Below are 27,441 nucleotides of genomic sequence, written 5' to 3'. Positions count from 1 at the left end.
AGGTCTTTTTGAAAAATTGTTTTTTCCTCTTATTCCCAATGATCTCCTTAACATATTCTAGAAGAAAAGAAGCACTCTATAGTGCATTACCCAAGGATATATTTAATCGCAATATAAGGTTATACTCACAAGATGTGAATGGTTAAAATCGCTCATCAGCGGTACAGTCCACCGCTACACTCTCAGACAGATGGGCAACAACGCGCTGTAGCCACAGCGCGTTGTTGCCCATCTGCCTGAGAGTGTAGCGGTGGACTGTACCGCTGATGAGCGATTTTAACCACTCACATCTTGTGAGTATAACCTTATATTGCGATTAAATATATCCTTGGGTAATGCACTATAGAGCGCTTCTTTTCTTCTAGAATAAGTTTCTCCTTTGTCCAATACATGTGGAGCAGCTCAGTGCATAGAGACCAAGGAGAAAAAGGATCTTTTTGAAAGTACTGATTACTTCAGGAAAGGAGCGCACGGTTTTCGATTAATCTCCTTAACATATCCTGCAAATTTAGGGTTTCTAGAATTTAAGGTGGATTTGCTATTAACCATTAAAGTCGGCTGGTTTTTAAATGTGTATTTTTTTTCCTTTGAAACTTTAAAATCGATTTTCTCAGGAACTATAAGGTCGATTTGAATTTTTTTTTCCTTTTGTAGCCACTGGGGGCCCCTACAAGCTCTGGGGCCCTGGGGCAGCTGCCTCCTTTGCCTCTATGGTAGCGCCGGCCCTGGCTGTACCCCAAAGTCTTGGCATATAGGCATAAGAATTGGTGTGCACTTACTTTCACTTTGTGATTTGCATAAAAATCTGAAACAGATCTGCCCCAAACAATTGAATCAGCTTAAATACAGCCATATAATCTGAACTTTGTATGGCCACATTAAGGCTGGTTAGAGGCAGCCTGATAGTCCATGGGATCCATGGCGGTGGGGGAAGGGGGGGGGGTTGTATTGAGGAATTCACTCTCACTTTAAAGTTGTAATCGTGAAAATAACCAATAACCTTGTGGCATGTGAGATCAAGTTACACTTTTTTTTTTTTTTCAGTTCCTGCTCGGGTGATCATGTGATGCTTTTTTTGCAGCAGCCTGCATGTTTTCCTCATTGCAGCATTAGCCAATTTGTTTTGTAGTCAAACATAACTCCTATCAGTCCCTTTTTGAAACTTTCTACCTCAATTGAATCAGCTTAAATACAGCCATATAATCTGAACTTTGTATGGCCACATTAAGGCTAGTTAGAGGCAGCCTGATAGTCCATGGGATCCATGGCGGTGGGGGAAGGGGGGGGTTGTATTGAGGAATTCACTCTCACTTTAAAGTTGTAATCGTGAAAATAACCAATAACCTTGTGGCATGTGAGATCAAGTTACACTTTTTTTTTTTCAGTTCCTGCTCGGGTGATCATGTGATGCTTTTTTTGCAGCAGCCTGCATGTTTTCCTCATTGCAGCATTAGCCAATTTGTTTTGTAGTCAAACATAACTCCTATCAGTCCCTTTTTGAAACTTTCTACCTCAGTTGTCCCACTTTTAGGTTTTGTTTAACAATCCTGGAAGTAATTAGAGCCTATGCTCAGTTTGTTTTTCTGTTTATGCATCTGTTTGAGATATTCCCGTTTGCCTCCTGTTATTCATGACATATAACATAGAAAGTGTAGTGAAGATGAATGCCGATCCTAGACCAGATTAAAAGGTTTGGAAAGAGTGCCTCTTTAAAAGCTAGCTCAGAGTTTCAGAAATGTTATTTTCCCAGTGAACATGAGACACTTCCTCTGTAACTGTTTGGCATTTAACGTAGCTTTTTCTTTCTTTCATCCACAAAAACTGTGTTGATATTCTGCTGCTCCTGTCTGTGCGTCACAGTAACATGACTTGAATCTGTTTAGAGGACTTCTGATGGACTGTAAAGGCACAGAACGACCTCCTGTGTTACTCACTGGGAACATCATTTGTCATACAAAAGATCCACTTCTTCAATGCATACTGATTTCACCCCCCACCTTTTTATATTTAGTAAAATGCTTGTTTATAAAAGGCACATTAAAATAGTGGTCAGTATGCGTATAGGTCTTACAGAGAATGTGAGATTGTGATGACTGCTGTTTATTCATTAAAGCTAAGAGATGTGTATTGACTTTTCCATGTAGTCAGACTTTGTTTTATCCATGCTCCCCTATTTATAGAGAGGGGTGTCGGTAGGGGGCCCTCAGGTCAACATTCTGCATCTATGCCTCTGTATGATGTTGCTGCTGAAAGGATTTGGGGGTCCATATTTGAGTCATTGGGTCACCTCAGGTTTACTTTATAAACGACTACATTCATATGATCTTGGTCTGGCCCCTAATTTTAAAGCTCATTGAAGCCCATTATTCAAAAAGCTTTACCCATCTCTGTATTAGATGGTTCTTGGGCAAGGCAGCTATTTTGGGCCACCTCAGCTGAGAATCTAGTGTGTGCACAGATGCCCCCTCCCCCAATACGCCAATGATAGATCCAGACTATTGGACCACCTTGTCCAAGCTCTGGGCAACCCCTTAGTTCACTCCTTAACCTTTCTGCATCAATGCTGCAACAGTCCTTGTACACGTGTGTGAGGCTTTGCAAAGACCTCTGATAACTATTGCATACAAAATTGTTTATAATCTGATTGGGTGACAGTCTGGTTTTTACAAAGGCATCCTCTGTCATTTGTAGCCAACTCTTGTAGGAACATCAGCTGGCCAAGTATTATTTTTTTTTTCTTACTGATTGCCCTTGTACTGCACTTCCCTGCTATGGAGAGGTTTCCTGGCCAAGGAGCTGACACTCTACCCGGTTAGCCATTCGTGCCTGTCATTGCCAATGTGAATGTCCCGGCACTTCGCCTGTATAAGATTCACCGGAGCCCCATATCAACCGGGTTCCAGGGTGTAGCCCTGCCACCATGCAGAAAAAGGACTCTACCTTTTCTGTATCTGTTACAGAAAAGGCAACACCCATTTTCTGTAATGGGGCAGATATCTGCACCAGAAACCAACTGTTACGGGGTTCCAGTGAATCTTATTAAATAGACAATGCATTGGAACAGTCTAACCTTTAAGCATTAGCATATCTCTATGTTTTTTTTTTTCATGTACACCAGAGATGCATTTTAATCAAAGTTAGGATATAGCTGTAGTATAGCTGTGAAATAGAAATCAAAATTAGTCCTTGGTAAGAGTACATGTAGAGGGTGCACACGGGAACAAATCAACAGTCAATCAGGTGCTAGGCAATATAACTGTGGGTACATTTAAGACAGATTTGCAGTTGCTCTGCAGGATAATGAGGGTATTCTTCCTCTATTACACATTCTTCATGCACGATCTGAATCAGGTTTACCGGTGATAGACAACACCTCTAGGTTCAATGTGAGCAACATTCTCAGTGGATTCACTACAGCTCTGCAGGGAGTGCTTGCAGTATGTAAAGTACAGTACTACTGTCTGTGTAACTTAATTTGTAGTCACCAAACCCAAATTTAACATGTCAAATTAATACCGTAGATTTCATGAGCAAAGGGGGTGCATCTCATTGGCAATCCCTCTTAGTGACACAACTACACATCAGGCTTTATTCTTACAGCAAAGATGTTATTTATTATATATAAAAGATTCCTGTGTACACATCAGATATATCAGTCACAATCAGATATGTGTATCTGATTTTAAAAATGCAGTGACTGCTTTATTGCAGCAGCACAAGTAACTTTCTTTTGATTAGTTTATTTCATTTTTGTGGACTAAGCAATGCTATTGCTATATATACACAGTATGTTATTTATGATTACTATTATCTGAGAAATAGAACATTTTATCATATTTTCTCTTTTAATTAAAGGTTAAATTTATCAGGAATCAAAGTCAATGCATTTTTCCAGACTCTGACTCCACAACCCTGATTTAAAGGGAAACTCCGACCAAGAATTGAACTTTATCCCAATCAGTAGCTGATACCCCCTTTTACATGAGAAATCTATTCCTTTTCACAAACAGACCATCAGGGGGCGCTGTACGACTGATATTTCGGTGAAACCCCTCCCACAAGTAACCCCTCCCACATGAAAAGTTCAAACTTTTGTGGTAAATAGCTGTTTACAGCTGTTTCCAACTGCCAAAAACCATGCAGCAGCTACATCACCTGCCAACAGTAAAATGTTCACTGGAGTTCCTCTTTAAAGAGAGGCTGAGTCTTACAGTGTACATTCCTTGATGTGTGTTTTTTAACAATATGTTATTCAGAAAATGTCAGTTATCACCAAATATAAAGATAAATTTTAACTAAGGATTGAACTTCATTCCAATCAGTAGCTGATACCCCTTTCCCGCAAGAACTCTTTACCTTTTCTCAAAAAGATCATCAGTGGTGTCTGTAGCGCTGATATTGTGGTGAAACCCCTCCCACAGTGTGATGTCATGACCATGGTCCTAACAGTTGGCTGTCTGTGAACCTTGCATTGTTGGAAATGTTAGCTTTTTCCAACTGCGAAGTAAACAATATCTCCCTCTGTGCATAGACCGCTCAGTAATGACCATTCCGTACAGATCACCTGCCAGTACTAAAGCTGTCACCACCAGTGATACATTTCAGAATGTACATTAGGGAGAGGAAAGATTTTACAATGGGCAAACACTGACTAAAACCGTTCCTTTTAATACTGATTAATGGAACATGTATGTGTGTACAGTATACTTGATTTTAAGATGTCTGAGTATTGATTGCTGTTTTACTTTCTTTTTGACAGAAGGCTGTGAGGACTGCTGAAGATGTCCGATAGTGTGGATATTGAAGAGAAACCTCCAGCCCCCCCTCTTAGAATGAACAGTAATAACCGTGATTCTTCAGCATTAAATCACTGCTCTAAACCACTCCCTATGGCACCCGAAGAGAAGAACAAGAAAGCCAGGCTGCGCTCTATCTTCCCAGGAGGAGGGGATAAAAGTAAAGTATCAGTGTATGACATTAGACAAGACATTATGTCTTCTGTGGCATGCTCTTTGTTTCATCTCATTTGCTGATTGGATTAAATTGCCATGCAATATTAAACATGCAGGGAGGATCATGTGGTTTAAATCAGGCACAAAAGACAACCAGTGTGTCCTTGGGAACCTCCAGTCTTCAATGATTTAGTGTTGATCTTTTTTGCATGATAGTCGTAATTTGCTAAAATCTGTATTCTTGTGAATGTGTGATGGGAAGATGAGGGCAGAATTTTGGGCTTATTTATAAACCGAGTTGCCAACAGCCCTTTCTGATGTAACTCGCCTGCCCTGACCCAGTGCTAAATCTCACTGCTCTCCTCCCGCAGGCTTTGCGTCTTATCACCATGGTGACTTTTGGCCCGGCACCTCTCATGACATCAGAGGCACTGGCCAGAAGTAACCATGGTGACCGGAGCTAAGTGGCTGGCAGGAGAGTGGTGAGACTCAGTGCTGAATTGGGGCCATGAGGAACACATGGAGGGGGACACAAATCACTTGATGCTTGGGGCCACAAAAACCTTAGCAGCACCCTGTTTATAAAGAAGTAAACACGACCACATTGGTCGCTCTATCCAACACTTAACATGATAGAACAGTTGGATCCAACTGTTTATGTACAATTACTTAAAAAAAAAAACGGATTCTGGTGTCTGTTTGCCACACTTTTTCCTGTTTCCATGACATAGTCAGAAATGTTCGACCCTCCTGAGTGTTTCTGTTTTTGTTACAACTGTGATAATTCATGCCTTGAAACTATTCTGTAATAGTCTAAAGCAGCCCTTAGTACCCAGAATGTATACAGTCCGATTGTTTGACCTGGCGTCTCCAGTATAGGTAGCCAGATGACCCCCACTGTATAGGTAGCTAGATGTAGCCCCCCTCCCCAGTATAGCTTCCCAGTGGTGTTCAGTGGCCCCCCATCCTGTGCTCCTGCAGTACAGTATGCTGAGTGTGTATGAGTAGCAGTGCTTCTCATACTTCCTCTGGGTGGGTGTCCTTCCTCCAAGGACCTGTAGCGATGCCTGACTGCTTCCTGTTCCAGTGGCTATCTTATGTGGCTATCCCAGTGGCTATCTTATGCTATTCATATGTTTTATTTTAGTTCAAGGTTACCTTTAGAAAAAAAAAACAATCCGTACCCTGTATTTAAAGGGACTAACGGCAATCATTATTTCATTCGGCTGTGTACTTTTTAATGTGTGAGAAAAAAATAAAGCTGTCTCTATCAGAAACAGGCAGTTAGAAGTGTCAACATTTGCTTCTACTCACTTGATCCAGATGTCCGAGCAGGTGTTGAAAATGAGTAGCAATAACTCCTGCACTGTGCATCGAATTATACAGTCAGGTGGGAGTTTAAAGTGGATCCGAGATGAACTTTTACTCCTTGCATAATTGTGTTCCTTACATATAGTTTATAGGGCATTCCTCAAGCCAAATACTTGTTTTGTTTTGTTTTAATACCCTAATTTCCTATAAACTAAACAAACCACACCCACAGCTTCTCCAGAGTGCCTTGGCGCTTGCAAAGGATTGTGGGATTTCAGTCTGGGCAGGTGAAAAAGGTGTTACTAGCTATAGATTTCAGAGGCAGAGTTTTCACAATCTGAAGCCCCATCTACACGATACGATTCTTTGTACGATTCGATTACGATTCTATTTACGATCCGATTAAATCCGACATGTCCGATCAGGAGTTGATTCGATTCAATTCGATTTGCTATTGCAAAACAATGGCAAATCGAATTAAATCAAATCGAATCCCGATCGGACATGTCGGATTTAATCGGATCGTAAATAGAATCGTAATCGAATCGTTCAAAGAATTGTATCGTGTAGATGCGGCTTGAGAGCTGCAGTGCAGATACAGATCAGTTGCCTGTGTAATGGAGGAGATAAGAGTGGAGTTTTCACAGAATATGCAGATTAGCATGCCTAGATACAGATAAGCTTGCCTGTGTGTGTATTTGTGTAATAGTGACAAGCAGAAAACATGTCTGCTCCCATTGTATCACAGGAAAAAATATTAATATACTGTTGAAGCTGTTTGAAGATAGATTTGCTGTGTAAACTATCTAAACTTTAGATAAGATATATAGACAAGTCACTTGTTATATTTAGTTTTTCATCTCGGATCCGCTTTAAGAGCATTCTGTACTACAAAGTACTGTAGCCATAATTGCAAAGAAGTGCAGTATGAGCATCCTGTCAGTTTTAGATCTGGTAGCCGGCTGTAAATTTAAAAGATCAGTTATATTTAGATTAAATTGCAACATCTGGTGCAGCCTCTGTCAGCATTTACTGCAATTTCATAACAAAAGTGGAATTTACCTTTAAGGTATATATAAGTATAAGTGTAAGTATGGCGCCGGACTCGGTCGCCTCGGCCACAGGGCTCCGGCCTTTTTCTTCTTTTTGAGGAGGTCTTTCCCTCCACTCACCTCTTGCCTCGTCTTGGGCTGGGGTAAGAGGCGGAGGGCATCGGTGGAATCCAGTCTGGCCCCGCAAACAGCCACGGACCGCGGGTGGAAGGCAAGGAAGCGGTGAGCTGCTCGGAGGGGATCAGCTGTTTGGTGAGCCCACGTGCAGCATGGATCTAGCTGCACGGAGCTCCGCTGACCTGCCGCCGCTGCCCCCCCCGGACCATCGGGACACCATCCGCTCTGCAGGCAGGATCAGCTGTTTGGTGAGCCCACGTGCAGCATGGATCTTAGCTGCACGGAGCTCCGCTGACCTGCCGCCGCTGCCCCCGGACCATCGGGACACCATCCGCTCTGCAGGCAGGATCAGCTGTTTGGTGAGCCCACGTGCAGCATGGATCTTAGCTGCACGGAGCTCCGCTGACCTGCTGCCGCTGCCCCCCGGACCATCAGGACACCATCCGCTCTGCAGGCAGGATCAGCTGTTTGGTGAGCCCACGTGCAGCATGGATCTTAGCTGCACGGAGCTCCGCTGACCTGCCGCCGCTGCCCCCCGGACCATCAGGACACCATCCGCTCTGCAGGCAGGATCAGCTGTTTGGGAGCCTACTGTACGTTCTCCGGGTCTGCCTTGCTGCGGGGCCTCTGCCCGTCCCCACCGACGCTGGCCCTGCCCTCCCGGGCCCAAGGGTGACCTCCGGGCACTGCTGGCTGCTCCAACACCCGCTGCATTGCCAGACATCTCTGCTCGGCCACCCACGTGGAGATCCCCAGTGCGAGAGTGGCTCCGCTGGCCACTCCAGAGGCAGTCTCCGCCGACTCCAGCCTGGTGGGCCACCCACGTGGAGGAGCTCCTCTCCTCTGAGCTCTCCCGCAGGCCAGGCCTCCCTCGGTGAGGCCACTGCCATGGAGATCACCCCCACATTCAGCCCTCAATCTGCGGCCATGTCTGATCACCCCACTAGGTCCCCTCTGCCTGCAACCAGGTCCCCTCTGCCTGCAACCATCATCTAATGGACTCTGGACCTGACCAGCCCAGACCGGGCACCAAGCCTTTTCCTTTACACTCTTTCACTTTACACAGCTCTCTCAGTTGCTTTCTCACTTTCGCTCTCTCTACTTTCGTGGACAAATCGGTGCACCTGTCTTGTTGGGAGCGTGTCGCTGTGTAGCGTCCAGTGCCGAAGATGGCAGCGCTCATATCAGCTCTCAGGCTGCTCCTCCAGTCCCACTCTTTTCTGTCCCTGCTATCAATGTATTTGCTGTGCTGTGTTTTGTATTTACGTTAAATGTACGTGTGTGCTGTAATGCCCTGTTTTGCTTTTTATTTTTGCTTTTATATTTTATACGTATGACCCATGCTTGACTGCATGTGATGCTGCACTCTGCTTAATTGTACGCACAAGCTGTAATGTTTTTTTGTCCTATGTATGCTTGTCCTATGTATTTGCCATGCTTAACTGTATGCTATTTCTTGTCTCTTCAACAACGACCCTGTATGTGCCAAAACCAATTCCGGGTACAATCCACCGGTTGTACTTGGCGATAATAAATTCTGATTCTGATTCTGATTCTGATAAGTATAAGTGAGAGGGATATGGAGGCTGCCGTATTTATTTCCTTTTAAACAGTACCAGTCATGCTGTTTTTTTTTTTGTTTTTTTTACTGCAGTAGTGTCTGAATCACACACCTAAAATAAGCATGTGGCTAATCCAAATTGACTTTAGTCAGAAATATCTAATCTGCATGCTTGTTCAGGTTCTATGGCTAAAGGTACGTACACATGTCCTGATTTTCCGCCAAACTTGTCGCCCAACTTGTCGTTTGAACGACAAATTGGCCGTGTGTACGCGCACTCGAGTGACTGATAACAGCCAGCTTTCCCAATATGCTTGGCGGATCAGTTGGATCAACTGTCTTCAAACGACTCTCAGGTCCTTACGTGTGTACAAAAGACTTCTAGTTGTTTGTCCAACTAATAGACGTTCAAACATACAGTGGTTTGATCAGTCGTTTAATCTAGTCCATTGTTCAATATCAAGTTAGTTAAATGACATGTAAATTAGGATATTTGCCGCTTTGTTGGTCAGTGTGTACAGAATGTTTGAACGACTTGTTGTTTGCACTTTAGTCGTTTAAATGACCAGTTTAAACGACAATCAGACGTAAAGTTGGAAGTATGTACACACCCTAAAGGGAACGTCTGAGCACTTTAAAAATAAAAATACACTTACCTGGGACTTCCTACAGCCCCCTGCATCTGTCTTGGGCCCTCACCGCAGCTCTGTTGTCTCTCGGTCCCCTCCAGTAGAGATGCCAGGTCAGCTTCCGGGTCGGCATTTCCTGCAATCCAGCATGCGGCTCACTGGTCGCGCAGTACAGTCCAGATGCGGCTCACTGTGCCTGCGCAGTACAGTCCGGATGATGTCAGTGTGACTCTGAGAGCCGCTCGCGCAGGCGCAGTGGACATCCTGCGCTGGAGGGGACCCAGGGACACCGGCGGTGAGTGGAGCTGCGGCGAGGGCACATGGCGGCTGGCAGGAGCTGGAAGAAGCCCCAGGTAAGTGGATTTTTTTATTTTCAATGACTTCGGATGGATCCTTTAAAAGAGTTAAAGGCAGATGATCAGCAGGGCTGCCAGGCAATGTGCATTGTTTAAAGGGAACCCGAGGTGAGAGGACTGTGGAGGCTGCCATATTTATTTCCTTGTAAACAATGCCATTTTCCTGGCAGCCCTGTTGATCTGGCGTTGAGTCAAAACCCTGGAACAAGGATATGGTTAATCCAGTAAAACCTGAGTCAGAATACCTGATCTGCTGCATGCTTGTTCAGGGTCAATGGCTAAAAAATATTGGAGACACAGGTAACTGGTATTGTTTAAAAAGGAAATAAATATGGCAGCCTCCATATCACCTCTAGTTCCCTTTAAGGTTGAGATGGCACAGTTGATAACTTCCTCTCAATGCACACTTTAACTAATTGCATTTTAACAATGTTGTATTCTCTAAACAGAAACCATGTTTAGACATGAAAACAGTTAGTAGCTAAAACAATAACTTTTTAGAATTCTTATGAGGCAAGCAAAGTCATATAAATGATTCTAATAAGACCCCTATAAATGAAGCCACAGATAGAATGAAAAGGGAAAGTCTTAAATCTATTTTAAATTGAGTGGCTGGGACTGCACCTTTAATTACTGTGATGTGGAACAGACTCCGAGAGAGGAAATGCCTAGGAATGGATCGCTCCAGACTAAGCAATGAAACACAGTATTCTTAGTGTTACTTGTTATCTTGTAAATCATACCCACATGTTTTAACAATTTGGGGTATCTGCCATTAAGTGTAATGTTACTGGGCTGCTTTTCATTAGCAGAGCTTATATTTCAGTCTGCCTGCACGTGCCAAGGGACTGTACAGGGCCCAGAGGAAATAGGCCTGGAATTGCCTTTCCAACCACACTGGGGGTTATTTACGGATCACTGGGGAGAAGGGTGATGAAGTCAGTGTTCCCAGGATTTAGAGCTCTACGTAAAGCTGCACTGGCTGAAATGCTCGCCTGCAAACTGTATATGTAAGCTTCTTTCAGAATTATCTTTAGAGCAAACATTGTTAGAGTGAAGCCGACTGAAAAATTTAGATTATGTAAGTGGAAGTGTAACACATAAATATGGATTAGCCAATGCTTTGAAACGTTAAATAAAAACTGGATCCTGAGCTGCCGCCATTGACCTTGTGTGTGAAGGTACAAGCCTTAGGTAGTCATCCTCATCCTTGCTATCCCACTGCTTCCAGTTATGGAAAATTGAATTGCAAAATGTAAAAGTACCTGTTTGTGTATAAGATGGGCATTTGTCCCAGAGTAAAATGCACTTTCAATAACTTGTGTCACCTGTCGCTGTCACTTACAGCAGCTATTACGGTATAATCTTGTTATAGTAAACTCTGATATAGTAAACATTTGGGTATAGTAAACTAAGTGTCCAGATCCTAGCCAAGCCTGTTATAAGTATATGGGAGTAACGCCTGGTATAGTAAATCCCTGATATAATAGAACTTCTGTTATAGTAAACCTGTTTTTGGCCAGTGCAGTATTCTGTATCCGGCTATAGTGGAAAGTAGGCAGGCGCATGCATCATAAGTCAGTCGGAGACCCATGGTTGGTGGGCAGGCTGGCAGCCACTTGTAGCCTGCTTGCTATCGGCACACTACTCTGGGCCTGTGTGGATTACCTAAAAAGCACCAGCCAGTGAGACCCATGCTTCCTGTGTAAGCTGTTGCCTGATTACTGAGGGAATTGCCTGTCATCTGTGACTTGCCTGTGCATGGCTGCAACACTACATTATCATCCAGCCTGCACAGAAATGGTGGACAGAGGAACACCCTATTAGTACTGTACCTGCATTAACTGGTAATACCAGTACAATTTGATCTAGCTTAGACATTGCCTGTGCTCACTGCCTGATGCACTGAAAAGAAAAAATGACATCCAATTATTGACTGGATTAAGATACAGTGCTATAGTATAACGTATTTGCTTGAGTATGACAACTTCTGATATAGTAAAATACTTTTCCCGGTTCCTTGCAGTTTATTATAAAGGGATTCTACTGTATTACCCTGACAGCTCTTAAAGTTTCCTTTTTTTTCTTAGTTTCCTATGCAAAGATGCCTGCTAGCCTCCCCTCTTGTGGGCAACTATTCCTACAGTTGGACTGTGCCATTGCCATCCTGGGCGCTTTTTGTAAATAAAGCAAATCCTGAGATTCTCCATTGAGGAGTTGGACTGGTTGAAAACAGCCACATAGAGGTTCAGAGATTTCAGAGTAATACTACCTATTGTAAGGGACAGCATAGAAAAAAAGTAATTTATAGTGCATATTACTAATTTACCCTTTTTATGTCCATGTGTACACATATATTTTGAATTTTAAAATTTTTTGTGTTACTGAAACCTTTAAGGTAGACACATTCTTGATATTTTTAATAGATTAGATCAAAAAATCTACTAGTTTTGCATTTATTAGTTACAGTATATGATGATTGAAATATTGATAGGACATAGACAAACAAAGGTTGGCTCTTGGGTGCATACAAAGTGATTCACTTTACTATTACATTTTAGATATTATTCACCACATTTGGAAGTAGCTAAGGTCAAACAACATACATACGGTACATATAAATATTATAAAAAATATAATATATCATAAAATTGGGCACTACAGCGCAAATCCGTCTCAGATATGTAGAGGTTGCAGTCCTCTTATGGGGAGAAATAAATAGCAGACTCTGAAACTAAAGTGCACCTGGAATAATCACCAAGTTCATTTTAAGCTGTAACTCATGTACACCTGAAGTGGTCAGGAAATAAACTTCACGCTGAGGAAAAATCCAGATATTAAAAGTGAGCTGATGTTAAGACTTGGTATGTAGTACTGTCCATGTTCCCCTATCACAGATCAGGGGTAGCAATCAACAGACATCCATGTATACCAAGCATCCGTGTATGATAAATGGTATTCCTCAGTGGACCCAATCACAGCCCATATACATTGTCACAGTGAGATCGGTATATATAAGGCTGCAAAATCATCAAAGGACCCAATCACACTCCATATATGCTGTCACAGTTAGCTAGGTATATATCAGGTAGCAAAATCATCAAAGGACCCAATCACAGTCCATATACGTTGTCAGTTAGATAGATACAGTATCTATCCATATATGTTGCCAGGATGTATATCAAACAGAATAGCAATGATCACTTGCAGAAGTATATGTTATGCAGCATGTAGCAGCAGAAGCAATGCTCATATTATGCAGCTCAGCATGATGGCAGTTTATGACAGCGTGCATGAAGCTATTGCAAACAGCGTGTGATGAGGCACCACATATATTGTTACCAGGCTGGTATATATACAGATCATCTACAGAAGGTCTTTGAGAAAAGCGTGGCAGCATGACCAAAGAACACCAGAGAATCCTACATGTTTCACTGTAACCAATGACGGCCTCCTCAAGATTAAGTGTCAACCAACCCCGCTACTCCCGGTAGCCTGGCGAAGGAACGCCAGGCTGGTACACAGACCCACACAAGTCTCTGGAGGGGAGGGACTTGTGTACGTCTGTTGTACCAGCCTGGTGTTCCTTCGGCAGTGTCAGCTTTTTTTTGATCATGGTGGAAAACCACACAGTGCTCCCAGTGCACTTCGATTGTGCATTGGAAAACATTATGTGCATTTTAGCGGGATTTTTCCGGCAATGCCAAGTGTGACCTATCTTTTCCTATTACACAAATACGCATTATTTACTGCACTGTTTAGGCTCCCTTTGTCTCTGTGCTTTTTTCAAAGGTGTAGCATCCTCTCATGCCCAAGAAATTGCTGGATTATTAAAAATAAACATATTTATTTTACTAATAAGCAGAGCTGTGGAGTCGGAGTGGAGGAGTCGGAGTTGGAGTAGGTTTTGGGTACCTGGAATCGGCGATAGTGGTTTGATATACTAAGTAGTCAGATGATTTTTGTACCAACTCCACAGCCTTGGTAAGTATTAGACTAAGGAGTTGGAGTTGAGGGGTCGGAGTTGGAGCAATTTTGGGGACCTGGAGTCGGTGGTTTCATAAACTGAAGAGTCGGAGTCTGATGAATTTTGTACCCTCTCCACAGCTCTGCTATTGGGTTAGTCAGGCCACTTTGAAAGCTGTATTGTATCATTACCTATGTGCTTGCTAGGACTGCTTTTAAACTAACTTTTTTTCACAACATTTTGTCCCTAGCCAACAAAAAGAAAGAAAAGGAACGCCCGGAAATCTCCCTTCCATCAGATTTTGAACACACCATCCATGTTGGCTTTGATGCTGTGACGGGAGAGTTCACTGTGAGTATTAGTGAGAAACAACATAGGCTTGGACAGAATTATTTCATTATGTGTTGAATTAGACCAATTAGAAGACATCTCCTAGCTTCCTGAATTTTAGTAAACTGGAATCTGATTGGCTGCTTTAAATTACTGCATTTTACACACAACCACATCTCTTTATAATTACCATAAATATGAGTGTATTAGCTTTATTTTAAACAGGAGGAACAATTACTAATGCACAGTTCTATTTTCCATTACGTGCACAAAGGAAAAGTACATACAGTAGGTTCTAGTAGAGGTGACAGTTTTATTGAAAGCAGAGATATTACAGAGATGTATTATGTTGTTCCATTTTAGAAGGTAGCATCTTTATTGTAAAGAATAGCTTTTCTCCATTTAATGCCCATTGTTATGTTGTGAGTCAAATTACCAGGAGAGAAAATGTTAAGAAATTGGTAGCATTCTAGAAATGCAGGCTGCTTTTGTATTGGAGCCTGGGGTTGGCTAATTTTATTATAGCAATGAGCAAAGTGCAGTAAAGGAAAGCAAGCAATCATGATTCATGTTAGATTGTGCTGACTGCGGGGAACTGAAGTTTATTTGCTGACATCAGTCCCCACCCTATGCACAGCTTTATTGCTTATGCCTTCATTGTTAAAGCAGTCTAAACTCCATTTACGTCTTTGAAGCAGAATTCCAGGAATCAAGAAAAGACCAACATTCTTCGCCACTCTTTGAACACACCAGCACTATCGGGTGTTGTTCATATTTTAAAGAATACCTTGGATGCGTTCATTTAGTATAGGCGCTAACGAATTTGGCATGAGTAGCCGATAGTATTATTTTATGATATTAAGTACCAATAACATATTATTAATCATGTACTTCTAATGCCAAACTCATCTCCTCATTGCTTCTCTCACATTAACTAACCCTCCTGGTGCTGTTACACCTAATGCTAAACTTCCCTCCTACTCTCGCTACACCTATCACTAACCCTTGTACTGCCACTGCACCTAACACTATACCTCTTACTATCGCTACATCTAACACTATCCCTTCTACTGCCGCTGTGCCTAAACTGCAGCTCTTTTTAATACTAACCTCACTACTGCAACTTTTCCACACTAATGCTACTTCTACAATAACCTTACTACTGCTACTTCTAACACTCCCCACACTACCGCTTCTTTTACGCTAGCTTTAATACTGCCAGTTCTAATGCTAACGTCACTTCCACTACACCTAACACTCCCACTGCTGCTTCTACATCTAACACTAAACTTACTTATCGATGTCTTCTCTCTGCTTGCCGATCATCATACTGTTGCGCCAACACTTGCCGAGTCACAACAAATGTTCTTGCTGGCAACAAATCTACGCAACATGGCACACCATGATCAACATAGAATATTAGCCCTAACTTAGTGGACCTTCTCCATACAGTTCATCCACAAACCAAGACACATTCACTGGAATACTCTTCCTAGAGCCCCAGCGCTGAAAAGGTGCTGCTTGATTACAATGCCAATGTCTGCATCGTCCCTGTATTATTTCAGTGTACCTAAGTTTTGAATTTGGGTCTGCATTACGTAAGATTGCATAACCCTGCCATTCAGCATATCCTTTCAAAATGCCATAAAATGATCCAAGAAAACTGGTGACACTGTCAGCATCTTTTTACTTTTGAAGCTTTGTGTAGTCTTATGGTTTGTTAAAAAATGCAAAGAACTCCTTTAAGTCAAATTCCTCCTTACACAGAGTACTATTTGGTGGAAAAATAAGTAGCCTGGAAATAGCTTATGTCAGCAAGTCTGATAACTGCAATGAAGTGTGTTCACAATCTCCCCCAAGCCTGTGGTTAATGGTTAAGCACAGGGTGTAGCTTGCCTCCAATCACATGGCTTTCATCAGAGGATATGAGAAATCCCCTATTATGTTTATTATATATTTTTAGGCTTGTAAGAGCACCATCACTGCAAAAACAGGCTTATCTCCACAGCATCGCTATACACCGAAGTCAGTATCTCCCTATACTTGCTATCCTGCTGCTTTTTTATGACAGCGCCTGACCTGGGTAAATGCAGAAAAAATGGACAGTGCACAGACATCACAGAGACCTATTTAAAATCCACATTGCAGAATCCATACAACGCATGTCAGCATTACAAAATCACATCATCTTAAATATAAAATATGCTTTTATTTTATTAATTAAAAATAATATTTTCTTTGTAGGTAGAATATTTTCTTTGCATGTGCTGCAAAGAGTATTTTGGGCGTTTCACAACATAATGGTTCTTGTAGAGATAATATTTTGACTAGATGTAATATTTCAGCTGTCCATTTCAGGTGACCATCAAATCTGCTGCTAGAAACATCTTGTGTTTGCTGAATGGAAAATTATCTCAGAAGTGAACCTGGTCTACTGCGATGGATTGCTTGGGCTGAGCTCTGATTTTGTGCTTCTCTGGCAACATCACCTGGCAGTGAACTGGGAAACTCCAGTCCAGTGCTTCACTGGCACACCTCAAATTCTTAACCAAGGCCAATAGGTGGTCAATGGTCAGAGTTGCTCACAACAAAAACAGTGCAGAGCGGTGCTCACTGCCTCTTCCCTGCCACTACCCGATCACTCCGTCCCACATAGTGGCACTAAGTTGGAAATCTGTCTCCATACACTTTGGAGTGGTCGACGGGCAAGTCCATTCACATTTATTGAACGTGGCCATGTTGCTTAATACTATTTGATGGTTATTTTATCGGCACTGCTGCCATTGTGAGCTGGTCCTTATTTTGCCTATTGTAGATTGACTCTACATTAGGGAGGATGGTGCAGAAGACAATACAGTGGCTTTTCGGCAAGCGGGCCAAGAAGGGGAACAATGGTTGAGGCCAGGTGACACTGTAGTTTAACATCCAGTATGCCAAATCTTTATACAACATCAGACATACTAGACTCTCATTCAAGACAGTCCTTGACTGCCATCTTGGCCAAGTGTCACCTAGCATGTGATATATACCTAGCTTTATTGTCTGCATTCAGAACACAAAAGTGTGTCATTTGTTTTCAAACAGACAAACCTGTCCAGCACACTTCTGGTTAGTTGGGTAACAGGAGCAATAAAAGGGTTGCCACCAACTGTAAAGGCTCGTACATGCAACTTTCCCGTCCAGCTATCGTCTAAACTTGGTCTGTTGGACGATAGTTGGGTGTGTGTACGTGTGATAAATGGCAAGTCGAGCGACTCATAACAGACGGTTTGCCCAATCCAACAGGCAGATCGACTGTTGGGCTGATTGGCGTTTGTGTACAAGTCGTTTGAACGACTTGTACTTGTTTTGAATGCGGCCATATTGTGCAGTCTGCTGTTCTGCTTGTGTGGTCAGTATGCAAATCAGTTGGTTGTTCAGTTAGTTGGTGCGGGAAAAATACAAGTCGTGCAATTGCTTGCTTGGTTGTGCGGTCAGTTATGTTGTCGGGTTGGTTGCAGAAAAGTTGCACGTGTGTAAGAGCCTTAATAAAACATATTGGGCATTTATCAGTGCACTTAGGTTGATCCTACTGCTTTGCATTTCCAAACCAGCTACTTCTGTTTGTGTAGGTTGATCAATCTTCCACTGTGCTTTGCTATTACAACCTGTGTTAAGAATGAAGAATTTGGTCATAGCTCAACCTGTCTACAGACATAAGGTAGCCCTTTATTATCAGCCTTGGAATGATCGTTTATCTGTAAGAGCCTTCCCAGATCTCTTAATCCAACCCCGGGAATTGGCTATCAGCCTGGTTGAATTTAAGCAGGGTATTTCCTTGGGCCACACACCTCCTATCCATAGGGAATGAAAGTGAAGGACCTTGTGCTAATCCCACAATTCCACACCCGCTCTTTCTCTTCATAGCAAAGACATCCATTAATCAATAGATTTAGGGGAGCTTTTTGATTGTAATGTTTCAATACTGAAAAGGGGTGTGGGCTTATTGGAACAGTGCCTAGCAGAGCTTTTTCAACACACAGACCTTGGTCAGAAATGATTTGATGCTGTGAATGTGCGATGGTGAATGGAGAATTTTCATTCACTGCAGGATTATGGTACCATATATACTCAACACTTACATGAAGCTCAGCCCAAAGAGCCCATCACAGGAGACTGATTTTTGGTAAAGATCTAAGTTTCACCAGAGATGATGGTGGTCCATCTGCCAGCAGAAATATATGTCTGTCGGTACTTAAAGTGACAGCTTCTACTACTAGGGTCACCTGATGCCTTTTAGGCATTCCTCATTTTCTGTGCCTGGTAAATCACGTCTCTAATAAAGCAGTTAGGTGAAGCAGAATTTATTGGTTGATTATTTTGTCCTCATATGCAGCAGGGAACCTCCTGCTTCTCCTTTCCCTCCCATCTTCATTGGATGGTACATGTCGCTCAGCCAAACCAAGTGTGCATGAACTGTCACTGCCTGCTTACAGCTAAACAAAGACATAATCTGGACCAGAACAAAAACAATGTTTCTGCTTCTATTGTGGCAGGTCTTCAGTGTCAGGCTGTGGAGATTTACACTGTTTTTTAATGATGGTTTTTAAATTCCATCTAAAACCAAACTTGAACAAGGCAAATTCTAATAGCAAGTAGGATGAGAATGGAATATAAGCAGCGTGCATAATCAATCAAACTACTGGACAAAATTCCTGCTTCACTTCATGGGTTCAGTGTGCTTGTAATTGCAATACAGCTTGCTTTCTCTTCTCTCTGGTTTCAGCTTGTGGGTAAGTCAGTCAGATGTGATCATATGACACAAAAAGTAGGGAAAAATAAGTGGAAGACTACCTTTAGAGTTCCACCATTACAGAAGAAACCATGTGTCTGCATGATGAGGCGAGACTCTCCATTTCACAGGAAGTAGGGTAGACATTTAGCTCTGGTATCTGAAAAATAACACAATTTGAAGTCCTTAAGCATGGATAGGTGCCCAGCTGCAGTGAGAACAGCTGCACAAAGGATTTTCAGTTTGAAGAGTTCCATTTTATAGAAAATACAGTACACCAATCGGCATGATTGCATTAAGAATTTGTTTTGCTCAAGATTGTTTATATCACGTGAATTGACTCTTTCAGTATCTGTATATGCTGACGGTAAGTGCCAGCATTAATCATTTTCTGTATGGGATCTGTATGCTACATTACCCTTCTAAAATGAATACATGAAATCTGCTGTTTTTGCATTTCTCTTGCCTATGTTGATGTTTCAGTGTATGTGATATGTAAAGAAGCACTACATTGTGAAGAAAAAATTTGCTAAGGTGTTTTCTTATTTTACAATAAATATGTATATAGCTCACACCTTCTATTTCCAGAGGTGATAGCTACTTAAGCTTTAACTCTTCCTCCTTCTTTCCTCTGTTTTGAGCATTACATGTATTTAATCTTTAAAATATTACAAATCAAAAAGTGATTTTTGTGTAAAGTGATATAAAACTTAGCATTATTTTTTTCCACTAGCCTAAACGATTGAACATAACCAAAATTAAATAGAAAACATTAAAAGACTGGTCAGATGTCATTGCATTTGTCATTGCAAGGCATATTAAACTTCACTGCAGTTATTTGACAAGATTGCCTGCAGGTTGTGGGGCAAATTATCAAAATTAGTGTCTTGTAATTAAGTAATTTCTGAGCAAACTAATGTTGTAATAACTTCACTGGAGAGGTGAAGTGATGCTCTTTTCTGCTCCCAAAACAACCTGGTGTAGTTCCAAAAAAAAAAGCCTAAACTGTTTTAGAATAGTTTGTGTTTCTTAATTAAAAATATATATTTTACTAAAAAACAAAAGACTAAAAGATAATGAAATAATACAATAAATAAGCTAAAAACACTATACAAGATAATGTTTCTAGTAAGGAGGGTCAGTGAGATGCTAATAATTCCAAGTTGGCACAGAATTATGCAGCTTGAAAATGGAATCTAATCTCATGACTGGTCCATTTTGAAACTGCATACATTTGCATAATCCTGCATCAACTCGGTATTATTTGCATGCCATTGATTTCCAGGTTTATCTAGCAGGACACATTTTTTTAAACTGTTTTTTGGGTGGTTTTCATGCCAAAACTGACTTGTGTTGTTGAATACTTTCGGTAGCACTTAGCAAGTGTGATTCCTGACTTGGGTGTCATGTATTTTTAGATTGTTTCTGACACTATGTGTGACGAAGTGAAGGCAGTTCTGCTATAACATTACACAGTATTTCACACTAGCATAAAAGCCGTAGTAATAACACGTTGTCTACATTATCCATTGCAATCAGCATCAGAATGTTGGACAATCCACTGCGTTGAACATTTGTAACAGAAAACCATAGCGATGGAGACGTGACACTATTAGCACCCATCTGACAAAAAGCTTTTAGTTGCAAACGGCTTCACATTGAAACACATTTTATTTGCCAAAACACAAGCATGTTGATGGATTGCTTCTTTAAAAATATGCCTCATGCAGTGTTTCTCCATCTATTAAAGCATGCTGTATAATATTCACAAGCTGCATTCGCCTTGCTCTGTCACGTAGCGCTTACTTTAATTCTCTAGACACACTGGGACACATCCAGGAGTCGCACTGGTTAAGCCTCTTTGAAAGTATTTAGTGGCATTTAACTCAGCGTCAAACGTGGTGGAAAACTGCCCTTCTTCAATACTGGCTTAATTTACTGCTATATTAGTTTTTTTAACTGTTCCATGTTGCTTCAGAGCCAGTAATCATATGGAGGGCTGTTCATATCATAAGTGCTTTATAAAGTATGTGTTAAAATACTGTGCTGTATTTTGCCCTATTGACAAGTGTCTTTGACGCAATTTATTGAGTGGTTTGAAGGGAAAAATGCAGGTGAGTGTACCCAAAACAAGTGAGCATTTGTTTTTATCAACACACTGTTATGTACTGCTGTCAAAAATTTCTACTTAACACCAAAGAGTGGCAGAATTATATTTCTCATACTCCATCCTGGTAAATGAGGTCAGGCTTATAAATACCTTTTTTTAACCTAATAAACAGGGCTAGATTTACCATAAGGCACTGTAGGCATGAGCCTATAGACGCCTGATGATGAAAAGGCAGCCCATTCCCCTCCCAGAGCTCCTCCCTCCTTCCCTATGTCCTGATGAGAGTGTAAAAGAGAGATTACTCATCCTGCTTTAGACATTCCACTGATGAGATCTCACTTCAGTTAGGGGGATCTCTAGCTAATTAATATTGAGGTTCCTCTAGCTGCCTAATACTTGGGGGCCCCTCTAACTACACAATACTGAGGGTGTCTCTGGCTACCTAATGCTAAGGGACACCTTTAGCAATGGAAGGAGAAGTGACATCTGGGACAGACAGCACACTTGTGATGCGCTTCAGGGGGGGTTTATAGGCTCATGGAGGGCGAAGTCTAGGGTGCCAGGACATCTGTGCCTATAGGCTCCTGTGATGTAAATCCGGGCCTGCTTATCAATAAGCAGTCACGTGACCACTGCACTAATCTTTCAAAGTGTGTGCACCCCCAGCTGTCTCTGCTTGATAGTTACACGCCAGAGACTGTTTCCTCATCCCTCTCTAGTGATAACTCACTTGCCATGTTAAAGACCCTTAAGGTGGCCATACACTAGGCCGATTACCCGCCGATCGACAGCAGATTCGATCACTGGGATCGAATCTGCTGTCATATCGTTCACGCAACACGCTAATTTTCGATCTATTTCGGCCCGAAATAGATCGGTCCCGTCGATCGCGGCGTGCGGAAAATTACCGTCGATTGCCGCGGGTAAGGAGCGCATCGCTAGCAGCGTACGACCGACGCAGGTATACATTACCTGAAGCTGGCTCCCGGCATCTTCTCCGCATCACCTCCCGGCTGGCATCTTCTCCGCATCAGCTTCCACATCCCGGCATCCAGCATAACTTCCTGTGTCACTGCAGTGACAGCGGAAGTACAAATAGAGGGCACTCTATTCGAACTTCCGCTGTCACTGGAGTGACAGAAAGTTATGCGGGATGCGGAAGCTGATGCGGAGAAGATGCCCGCCGGGAGCCGATGCGGAGAAGATGCCCGGGGCCAGGCTTCAGGTAATGTATGCAGGGGCCCGGGGGGCGACAGCGGCAGCTCAGCAGATGGTGAATTGGTTTCAGGCTGAAATCGGTTCACAATCTGTTTGCAGTAAAGGCAGCCAAACGATCCCTCTCTGATCAGATTCGATCAGAGAGGGATCTATCTGTTGGTCGAATCTGATGGCAAATCGACCAGTATACACTATAACCACTTCCCGACCGCCGTATTGACAAATGGCGGCCGGGAAGTGCACCCCGCAAGGACCGCTGTATTGACAAATGGCGGCGGTCCTTGTAGGGGCATGGGCGGAGCGATCGCGTCATCCGTGACGCGATCCTCCGCCGGCGCCTGTCTCCGCTCACCCGCCGCAACATCCCGCCGGCCATACGGAAGCGCCGGCGGGATGTTAACCCGACGATCGCCGCATACAAAGTGTATAATACACTTTGTAATGTTTACAAAGTGTATTATACAGGCTGCCTCCTGCCCTGGTGGTCCCAGTGTCCGAGGGACCACCAGGGCAGGCTGCAGCCACCCTATGTCGCACCCAAGCACACTGATTTCTCCCCCCCCTGCCCCAGATCGCCCACAGCACCCCTCAGACCCCCCCCTGCCCACCCCCCAGACCCCTGTTTGCACCCAATCACCCCCCTAATCACCCATCAATCACTCCCTGTCACTATCTGTCAACGCTATTTTTTTTTACCCCCTGCCCCCTCCTGATCACCCCCCACCCCTCAGATTCTCCCCAGACCCCCCCCCCCCCAGACCCCCCCCCCCTGTGTACTGTATGCATCTATCCCCCCTGATCACCTGTCAATCACCCATCAATCACCCCCTGTCACTGCCACCCATCAATCAGCCCCTAACCTGCCCCTTGCGGGCAATCTGATCACCCACCCACACCAATAGATCGCCCGCAGATCCGACATCAGATCACCACCCAAGCGCAGTGTTTACATCTATTCTCTCCTCTAAACACCCACTAATTACCCATCAATCACCCCCTATCACTACCTGTCACTGTTACCCATCAGATCAGACCCTAATCTGCCCCTTGCGGGCACCCAATCACCCGCCTACACGCTCAGATTGCCCTCAGACCCCCCCCTTATCAATTCGCCAGTGCAATATTTACATCTGTGCTTCCCTGTAATAACCCACTGATCACCTGTCAATCACCTGTCAATCACCCATCAATCACCCCCTGTCACTGCCACCCATCAATCACCCCCTAACCTGCCCCTTGCGGGCAATCTGATCACCCACCCACACCAATAGATCGCCCGCAGATCCGACATCAGATCACCTCCCAAGTGCAGTGTTTACATCTGTTCTCTCCTCCAAACACCCACTAATTACCCATCAATCACCCCCTGTCACTGCTACCCATCAGATTAGACCCCGATCTGCCCCTAGGGCACTCAATCACCCGCCCATACCCTCAGAACGCCCTCAGACCCCAGCCCTGATCACCTCGCCAGTGCATTGCTTGCATCTATTCCCCCCTCTAATCACACCATGCGACACCCATCAATCACCTCCTGTCACACCCTAGCACACCTACCCATCAGATCAGGCCCTAATTTTGCCCCGTGCGGGCTCCTGATCACTCGGCCAAACCCTCAGATCCCCCTCAGACCCCCTTCCGATCACCTCCCCAGTGCATTGATTGCATCTATTTTCCCCTCTAACCACCCCCTGAGACACCCATCAATCACCTCCTGTCACCCCCTAGCACTCCTATCCATCAGATCAGGCCCAATACAACCTGTCATCTAAAAGGCCACCCTGCTTATGACCGGTTCCACAAAATTCGCCCCCTCATAGACCACCTGTCATCAAAATTTTCAGATGCTTATACCCCTGAACAGTCATTTTGAGACATTTGGTTTCCAGACTACTCACGGTTTTGGGCCCGTAAAATGCCAGGGCGGTATAGGAACCCCACAAACTGACCCCATTTTAGAAAAAAGACACCCCAATGTATTCTGTTAGGTGTATGACGAGTTCATGGAAGATTTTATTTTTTGTCAAAAGTTAGCGGAAATTGATTTTTGTTTTTTTTTCACAAAGTGTCATTTTTCACTAACTTGTGACAAAAAATAAAATCTTCTATGAACTTGCCATACACCTAACGGAATACCTTGGGGTGTCTTCTTTCTAAAATGGGGTCACTTGTGGGGTTCCTATACTGCCCTGGCATTTTAGGGGCCCTAAACCGTGAGGAGTAGTCTAGAAAACAAATGCCTCAAAATGACCTGTGATTAGGACGGTGGGCCCCTTAGCGCACCTAGGCTGCACAAAAGTGTCACATGTGGTATCGCCGTACTCAGGAGAAGTAGTATAATGTGTTTTGGGGTGTATTGTTTACACATACCCATGCTGGGTGGGAGAAATCTCTCTGTAAATGGACAATTGTGTGTAAAAAAAATCAAACAATTGTCATTTACAGAGATATTTCTCCCACCCAGCATGGGTATGTGTAAAAATACACCCCAAAACACATTATACTACTTCTCCTGAGTACGGCGGTACCACATATTTGGCACTTTTTTACACCCTAAGTACGCTAAGGGGCCCAAAGTCCAATGAGTACCTTTAGGATTTCACAGGTCATTTTGCGACATTTGGTTTCAAGACTACTTCTCACGGTTTAGGGCCCCTAAAATGCCAGGGCAGTATAGGAACCCCACAAATGACCCCATTCTAGAAAGAAGACACCCAAACGTATTCCGTTAGGAGTATGGTGAGTTCATAGAAGATTTTATTTTTTGTCACAAGTTAGCGGAAAATTACACTTTGTGAAAAAAAAACAATTAAAATCAATTTCCGCTAACTTGTGACAAAAAAATAAAAACTTCTATGAACTCACCATACTCCTAAAGGAATACCTTGGGGTGTGTTCTTTCTAAAATGGGGTCATTAGTGTGGTTCCTATACTGCCCTGGCATTTTAGGGGCCCTAAACCGTGAGGAGTAGTCTTGAAACAAAAATGACCTGTGAAATCCTAAAGGTACTCATTGGACTTTGGGCCCCTTAGCGCAGTTAGGCTGCAAAAAAGTGCCAATCATGTGGTATCGCCGTACTCGGGAGAAGTAGTATAATGTGTTTTGGGGTGTATTTTTACACATACCCATGCTGGGTGGGAGAAATATCTCTGTAAATGACAATCTTTTGATTTTTTTACACACAATTGTGTCCATTTACAGAGTTATTTCTCCCACCCAGCATGGGTATGTGTAAAAATACACCCCAAAACACATTGTACTGCTTCTCCCGAGTACGGCGATACCACATGTGTGGCACTTTTTTGCACCCTAACTGCGCTAAGGGGCCCAAAGTCCAATGAGTACCTTTAGGATTTCACAGGTCATTTTGAGAAATTTCGTTTCAAGACTACTCCTCACGGTTTAGGGCCCCTAAAATGCCAGGGCAGTATAGGAACCCCACAAATGACCCCATTTTAGAAAGAAGTATTCCGTTAGTACGGTGAGTTCATAGAAGATTTTATTTTTTGTCACAAGTTAGCGGAAATTGATTTTTATAGGTTTTTTTCACAAAGTGTCATTTTCCGCTAACTTGTGACAAAAAATAAAATCTTCTATGAACTCACCGTACTTCTAACGGAATACCTTGGGGTGTCTTCTTTCTAAAATGGGGTCATTTGTGGGGTTCCTATACTGCCCTGGAATTTTAGGGGCCCTAAACCGTGAGGAGTAGTCTTGAAACGAAATTTCTCAAAATGACCTGTGAAATCCTAAAGGTACTCATTGGACTTTGGGCCCCTTAGCGCAGTTAGGGTGCAAAAAAGTGCCACACATGTGGTATTGCCGTACTCGGGAGAAGTAGTATAATGTGTTTTGGGGTGTATTTTTACTTATACCCATGCTGAGTGGGAGAAGGATCTCTGTAAATGGACAATTGTGTGTAAAAAAAAATTAAAAAATTGTCATTTACAGAGATATTTCTCCCATCCAGCATCGGTATGTGTAAAAATACACCCCAAAACACATTATACTACTTCTACTGAGTACGGCAATACCACATGTGTGGCACTTTTTTGCAGCCTAACTGCGCTAAGGGGCCCAAAGTCCAATGAGCACCTTTAGGCTTTACAGGGGTGCTTACAAATTAGCACTCCCCAAAATGCAAGGACAGTAAACACACCCCACAAATGACCCCATTTTGGAAAGTAGACACTTCAAGGTATTCAGAGAGGGGCATGATGAGTCCGTGGCAGATTTCATTTTTTTTGTCGCAAGTTAGAAGAAATGGAAACTTTTTTTTTTTGTCACAAAGTGTCATTTTCCGCTTACTTGTGACAAAAATTAATATCTTCTATGAACTCACTATGCCTCTCAGTGAATACTTTGGGATGTCTTCTTTCCAAAATGGGGTCATTTGGGGGATATTTATGCTATCCTGGAATTCTAGCCCCTCATGAAACATGACAGGTGGGCAGAAAAGTCATAGATGCTTGAAAATGGGAAAATTCACTTTTTGCACCATAGTTTGTAAACGCTATAACTTTTACCCAAACCAATAAATATACACTGAATGGGTTTTTTTTAATCAAAAACATGTTTGTCCACATTTTTCGCGCTGCATGTATACAGAAATTTTACTTTATTTGAAAAATGTCAGCACAGAAAGTTAAAAAAATAATTTTTTGCCAAAATTCATGTCTTTTTTTGATGAATATAATAAAAAATAAAAATCGCAGGAGCAATCAAATAGCACCAAAAGAAAGCTTTATTAGTGACAAGAAAAGGAGCTAAAATTCATATAGGTGGTAGGTTGTATGAGCGAGCAATAAACCGTGAAAGCTGCAGTGGTCTGAATGGAAAAAAAGTGGCCGGCCCTTAAGGGGGGTAAAGCCCACGTTCCTCAAGTGGTTAAAGTAATCATCAGGCAAATTGGACAAAATCTGCTTTACTCACTTGGGGCTTTCTCCAGCCCCTTGCAGCCGACTGTCCCATGCTGTCTCCGCCGCTGTCGCAGCACGGTGCAGAGGATGACCTCGAGGTTGCCCTTACTGCGCCTGCGTCAATCGTCGCTGTCAATAACGGCCACT

General features: G+C 42.9%; 1 protein-coding gene across 5 annotated transcripts in view; it reads left to right on the top strand.

Moving 5' to 3' along the window:
* Window positions 1–27,441, top strand: part of PAK3 (p21 (RAC1) activated kinase 3) — a 293,331-nt gene that overhangs the window by 177,350 nt on the left and 88,540 nt on the right. For all 5 annotated transcript variants that reach the window (XM_068251115.1, XM_068251116.1, XM_068251117.1 and 2 more), the window contains exons 2-3: window positions 4,760–4,956; window positions 14,196–14,296. In XM_068251115.1, the coding sequence (XP_068107216.1) occupies window positions 4,782–4,956; window positions 14,196–14,296 (276 nt within the window). In that variant the 5' untranslated portion in view covers window positions 4,760–4,781. The remainder of the gene's footprint in view (window positions 1–4,759; window positions 4,957–14,195; window positions 14,297–27,441) is intronic.

Source organism: Hyperolius riggenbachi, chromosome 8 (assembly GCF_040937935.1).
Source record: "Hyperolius riggenbachi isolate aHypRig1 chromosome 8, aHypRig1.pri, whole genome shotgun sequence".
NCBI lineage: Eukaryota > Metazoa > Chordata > Amphibia > Anura > Hyperoliidae > Hyperolius > Hyperolius riggenbachi.
The sequence above is the reverse complement of the archived record's forward strand: the minus strand, read 5'-3'. Positions and strand labels throughout refer to the sequence as shown.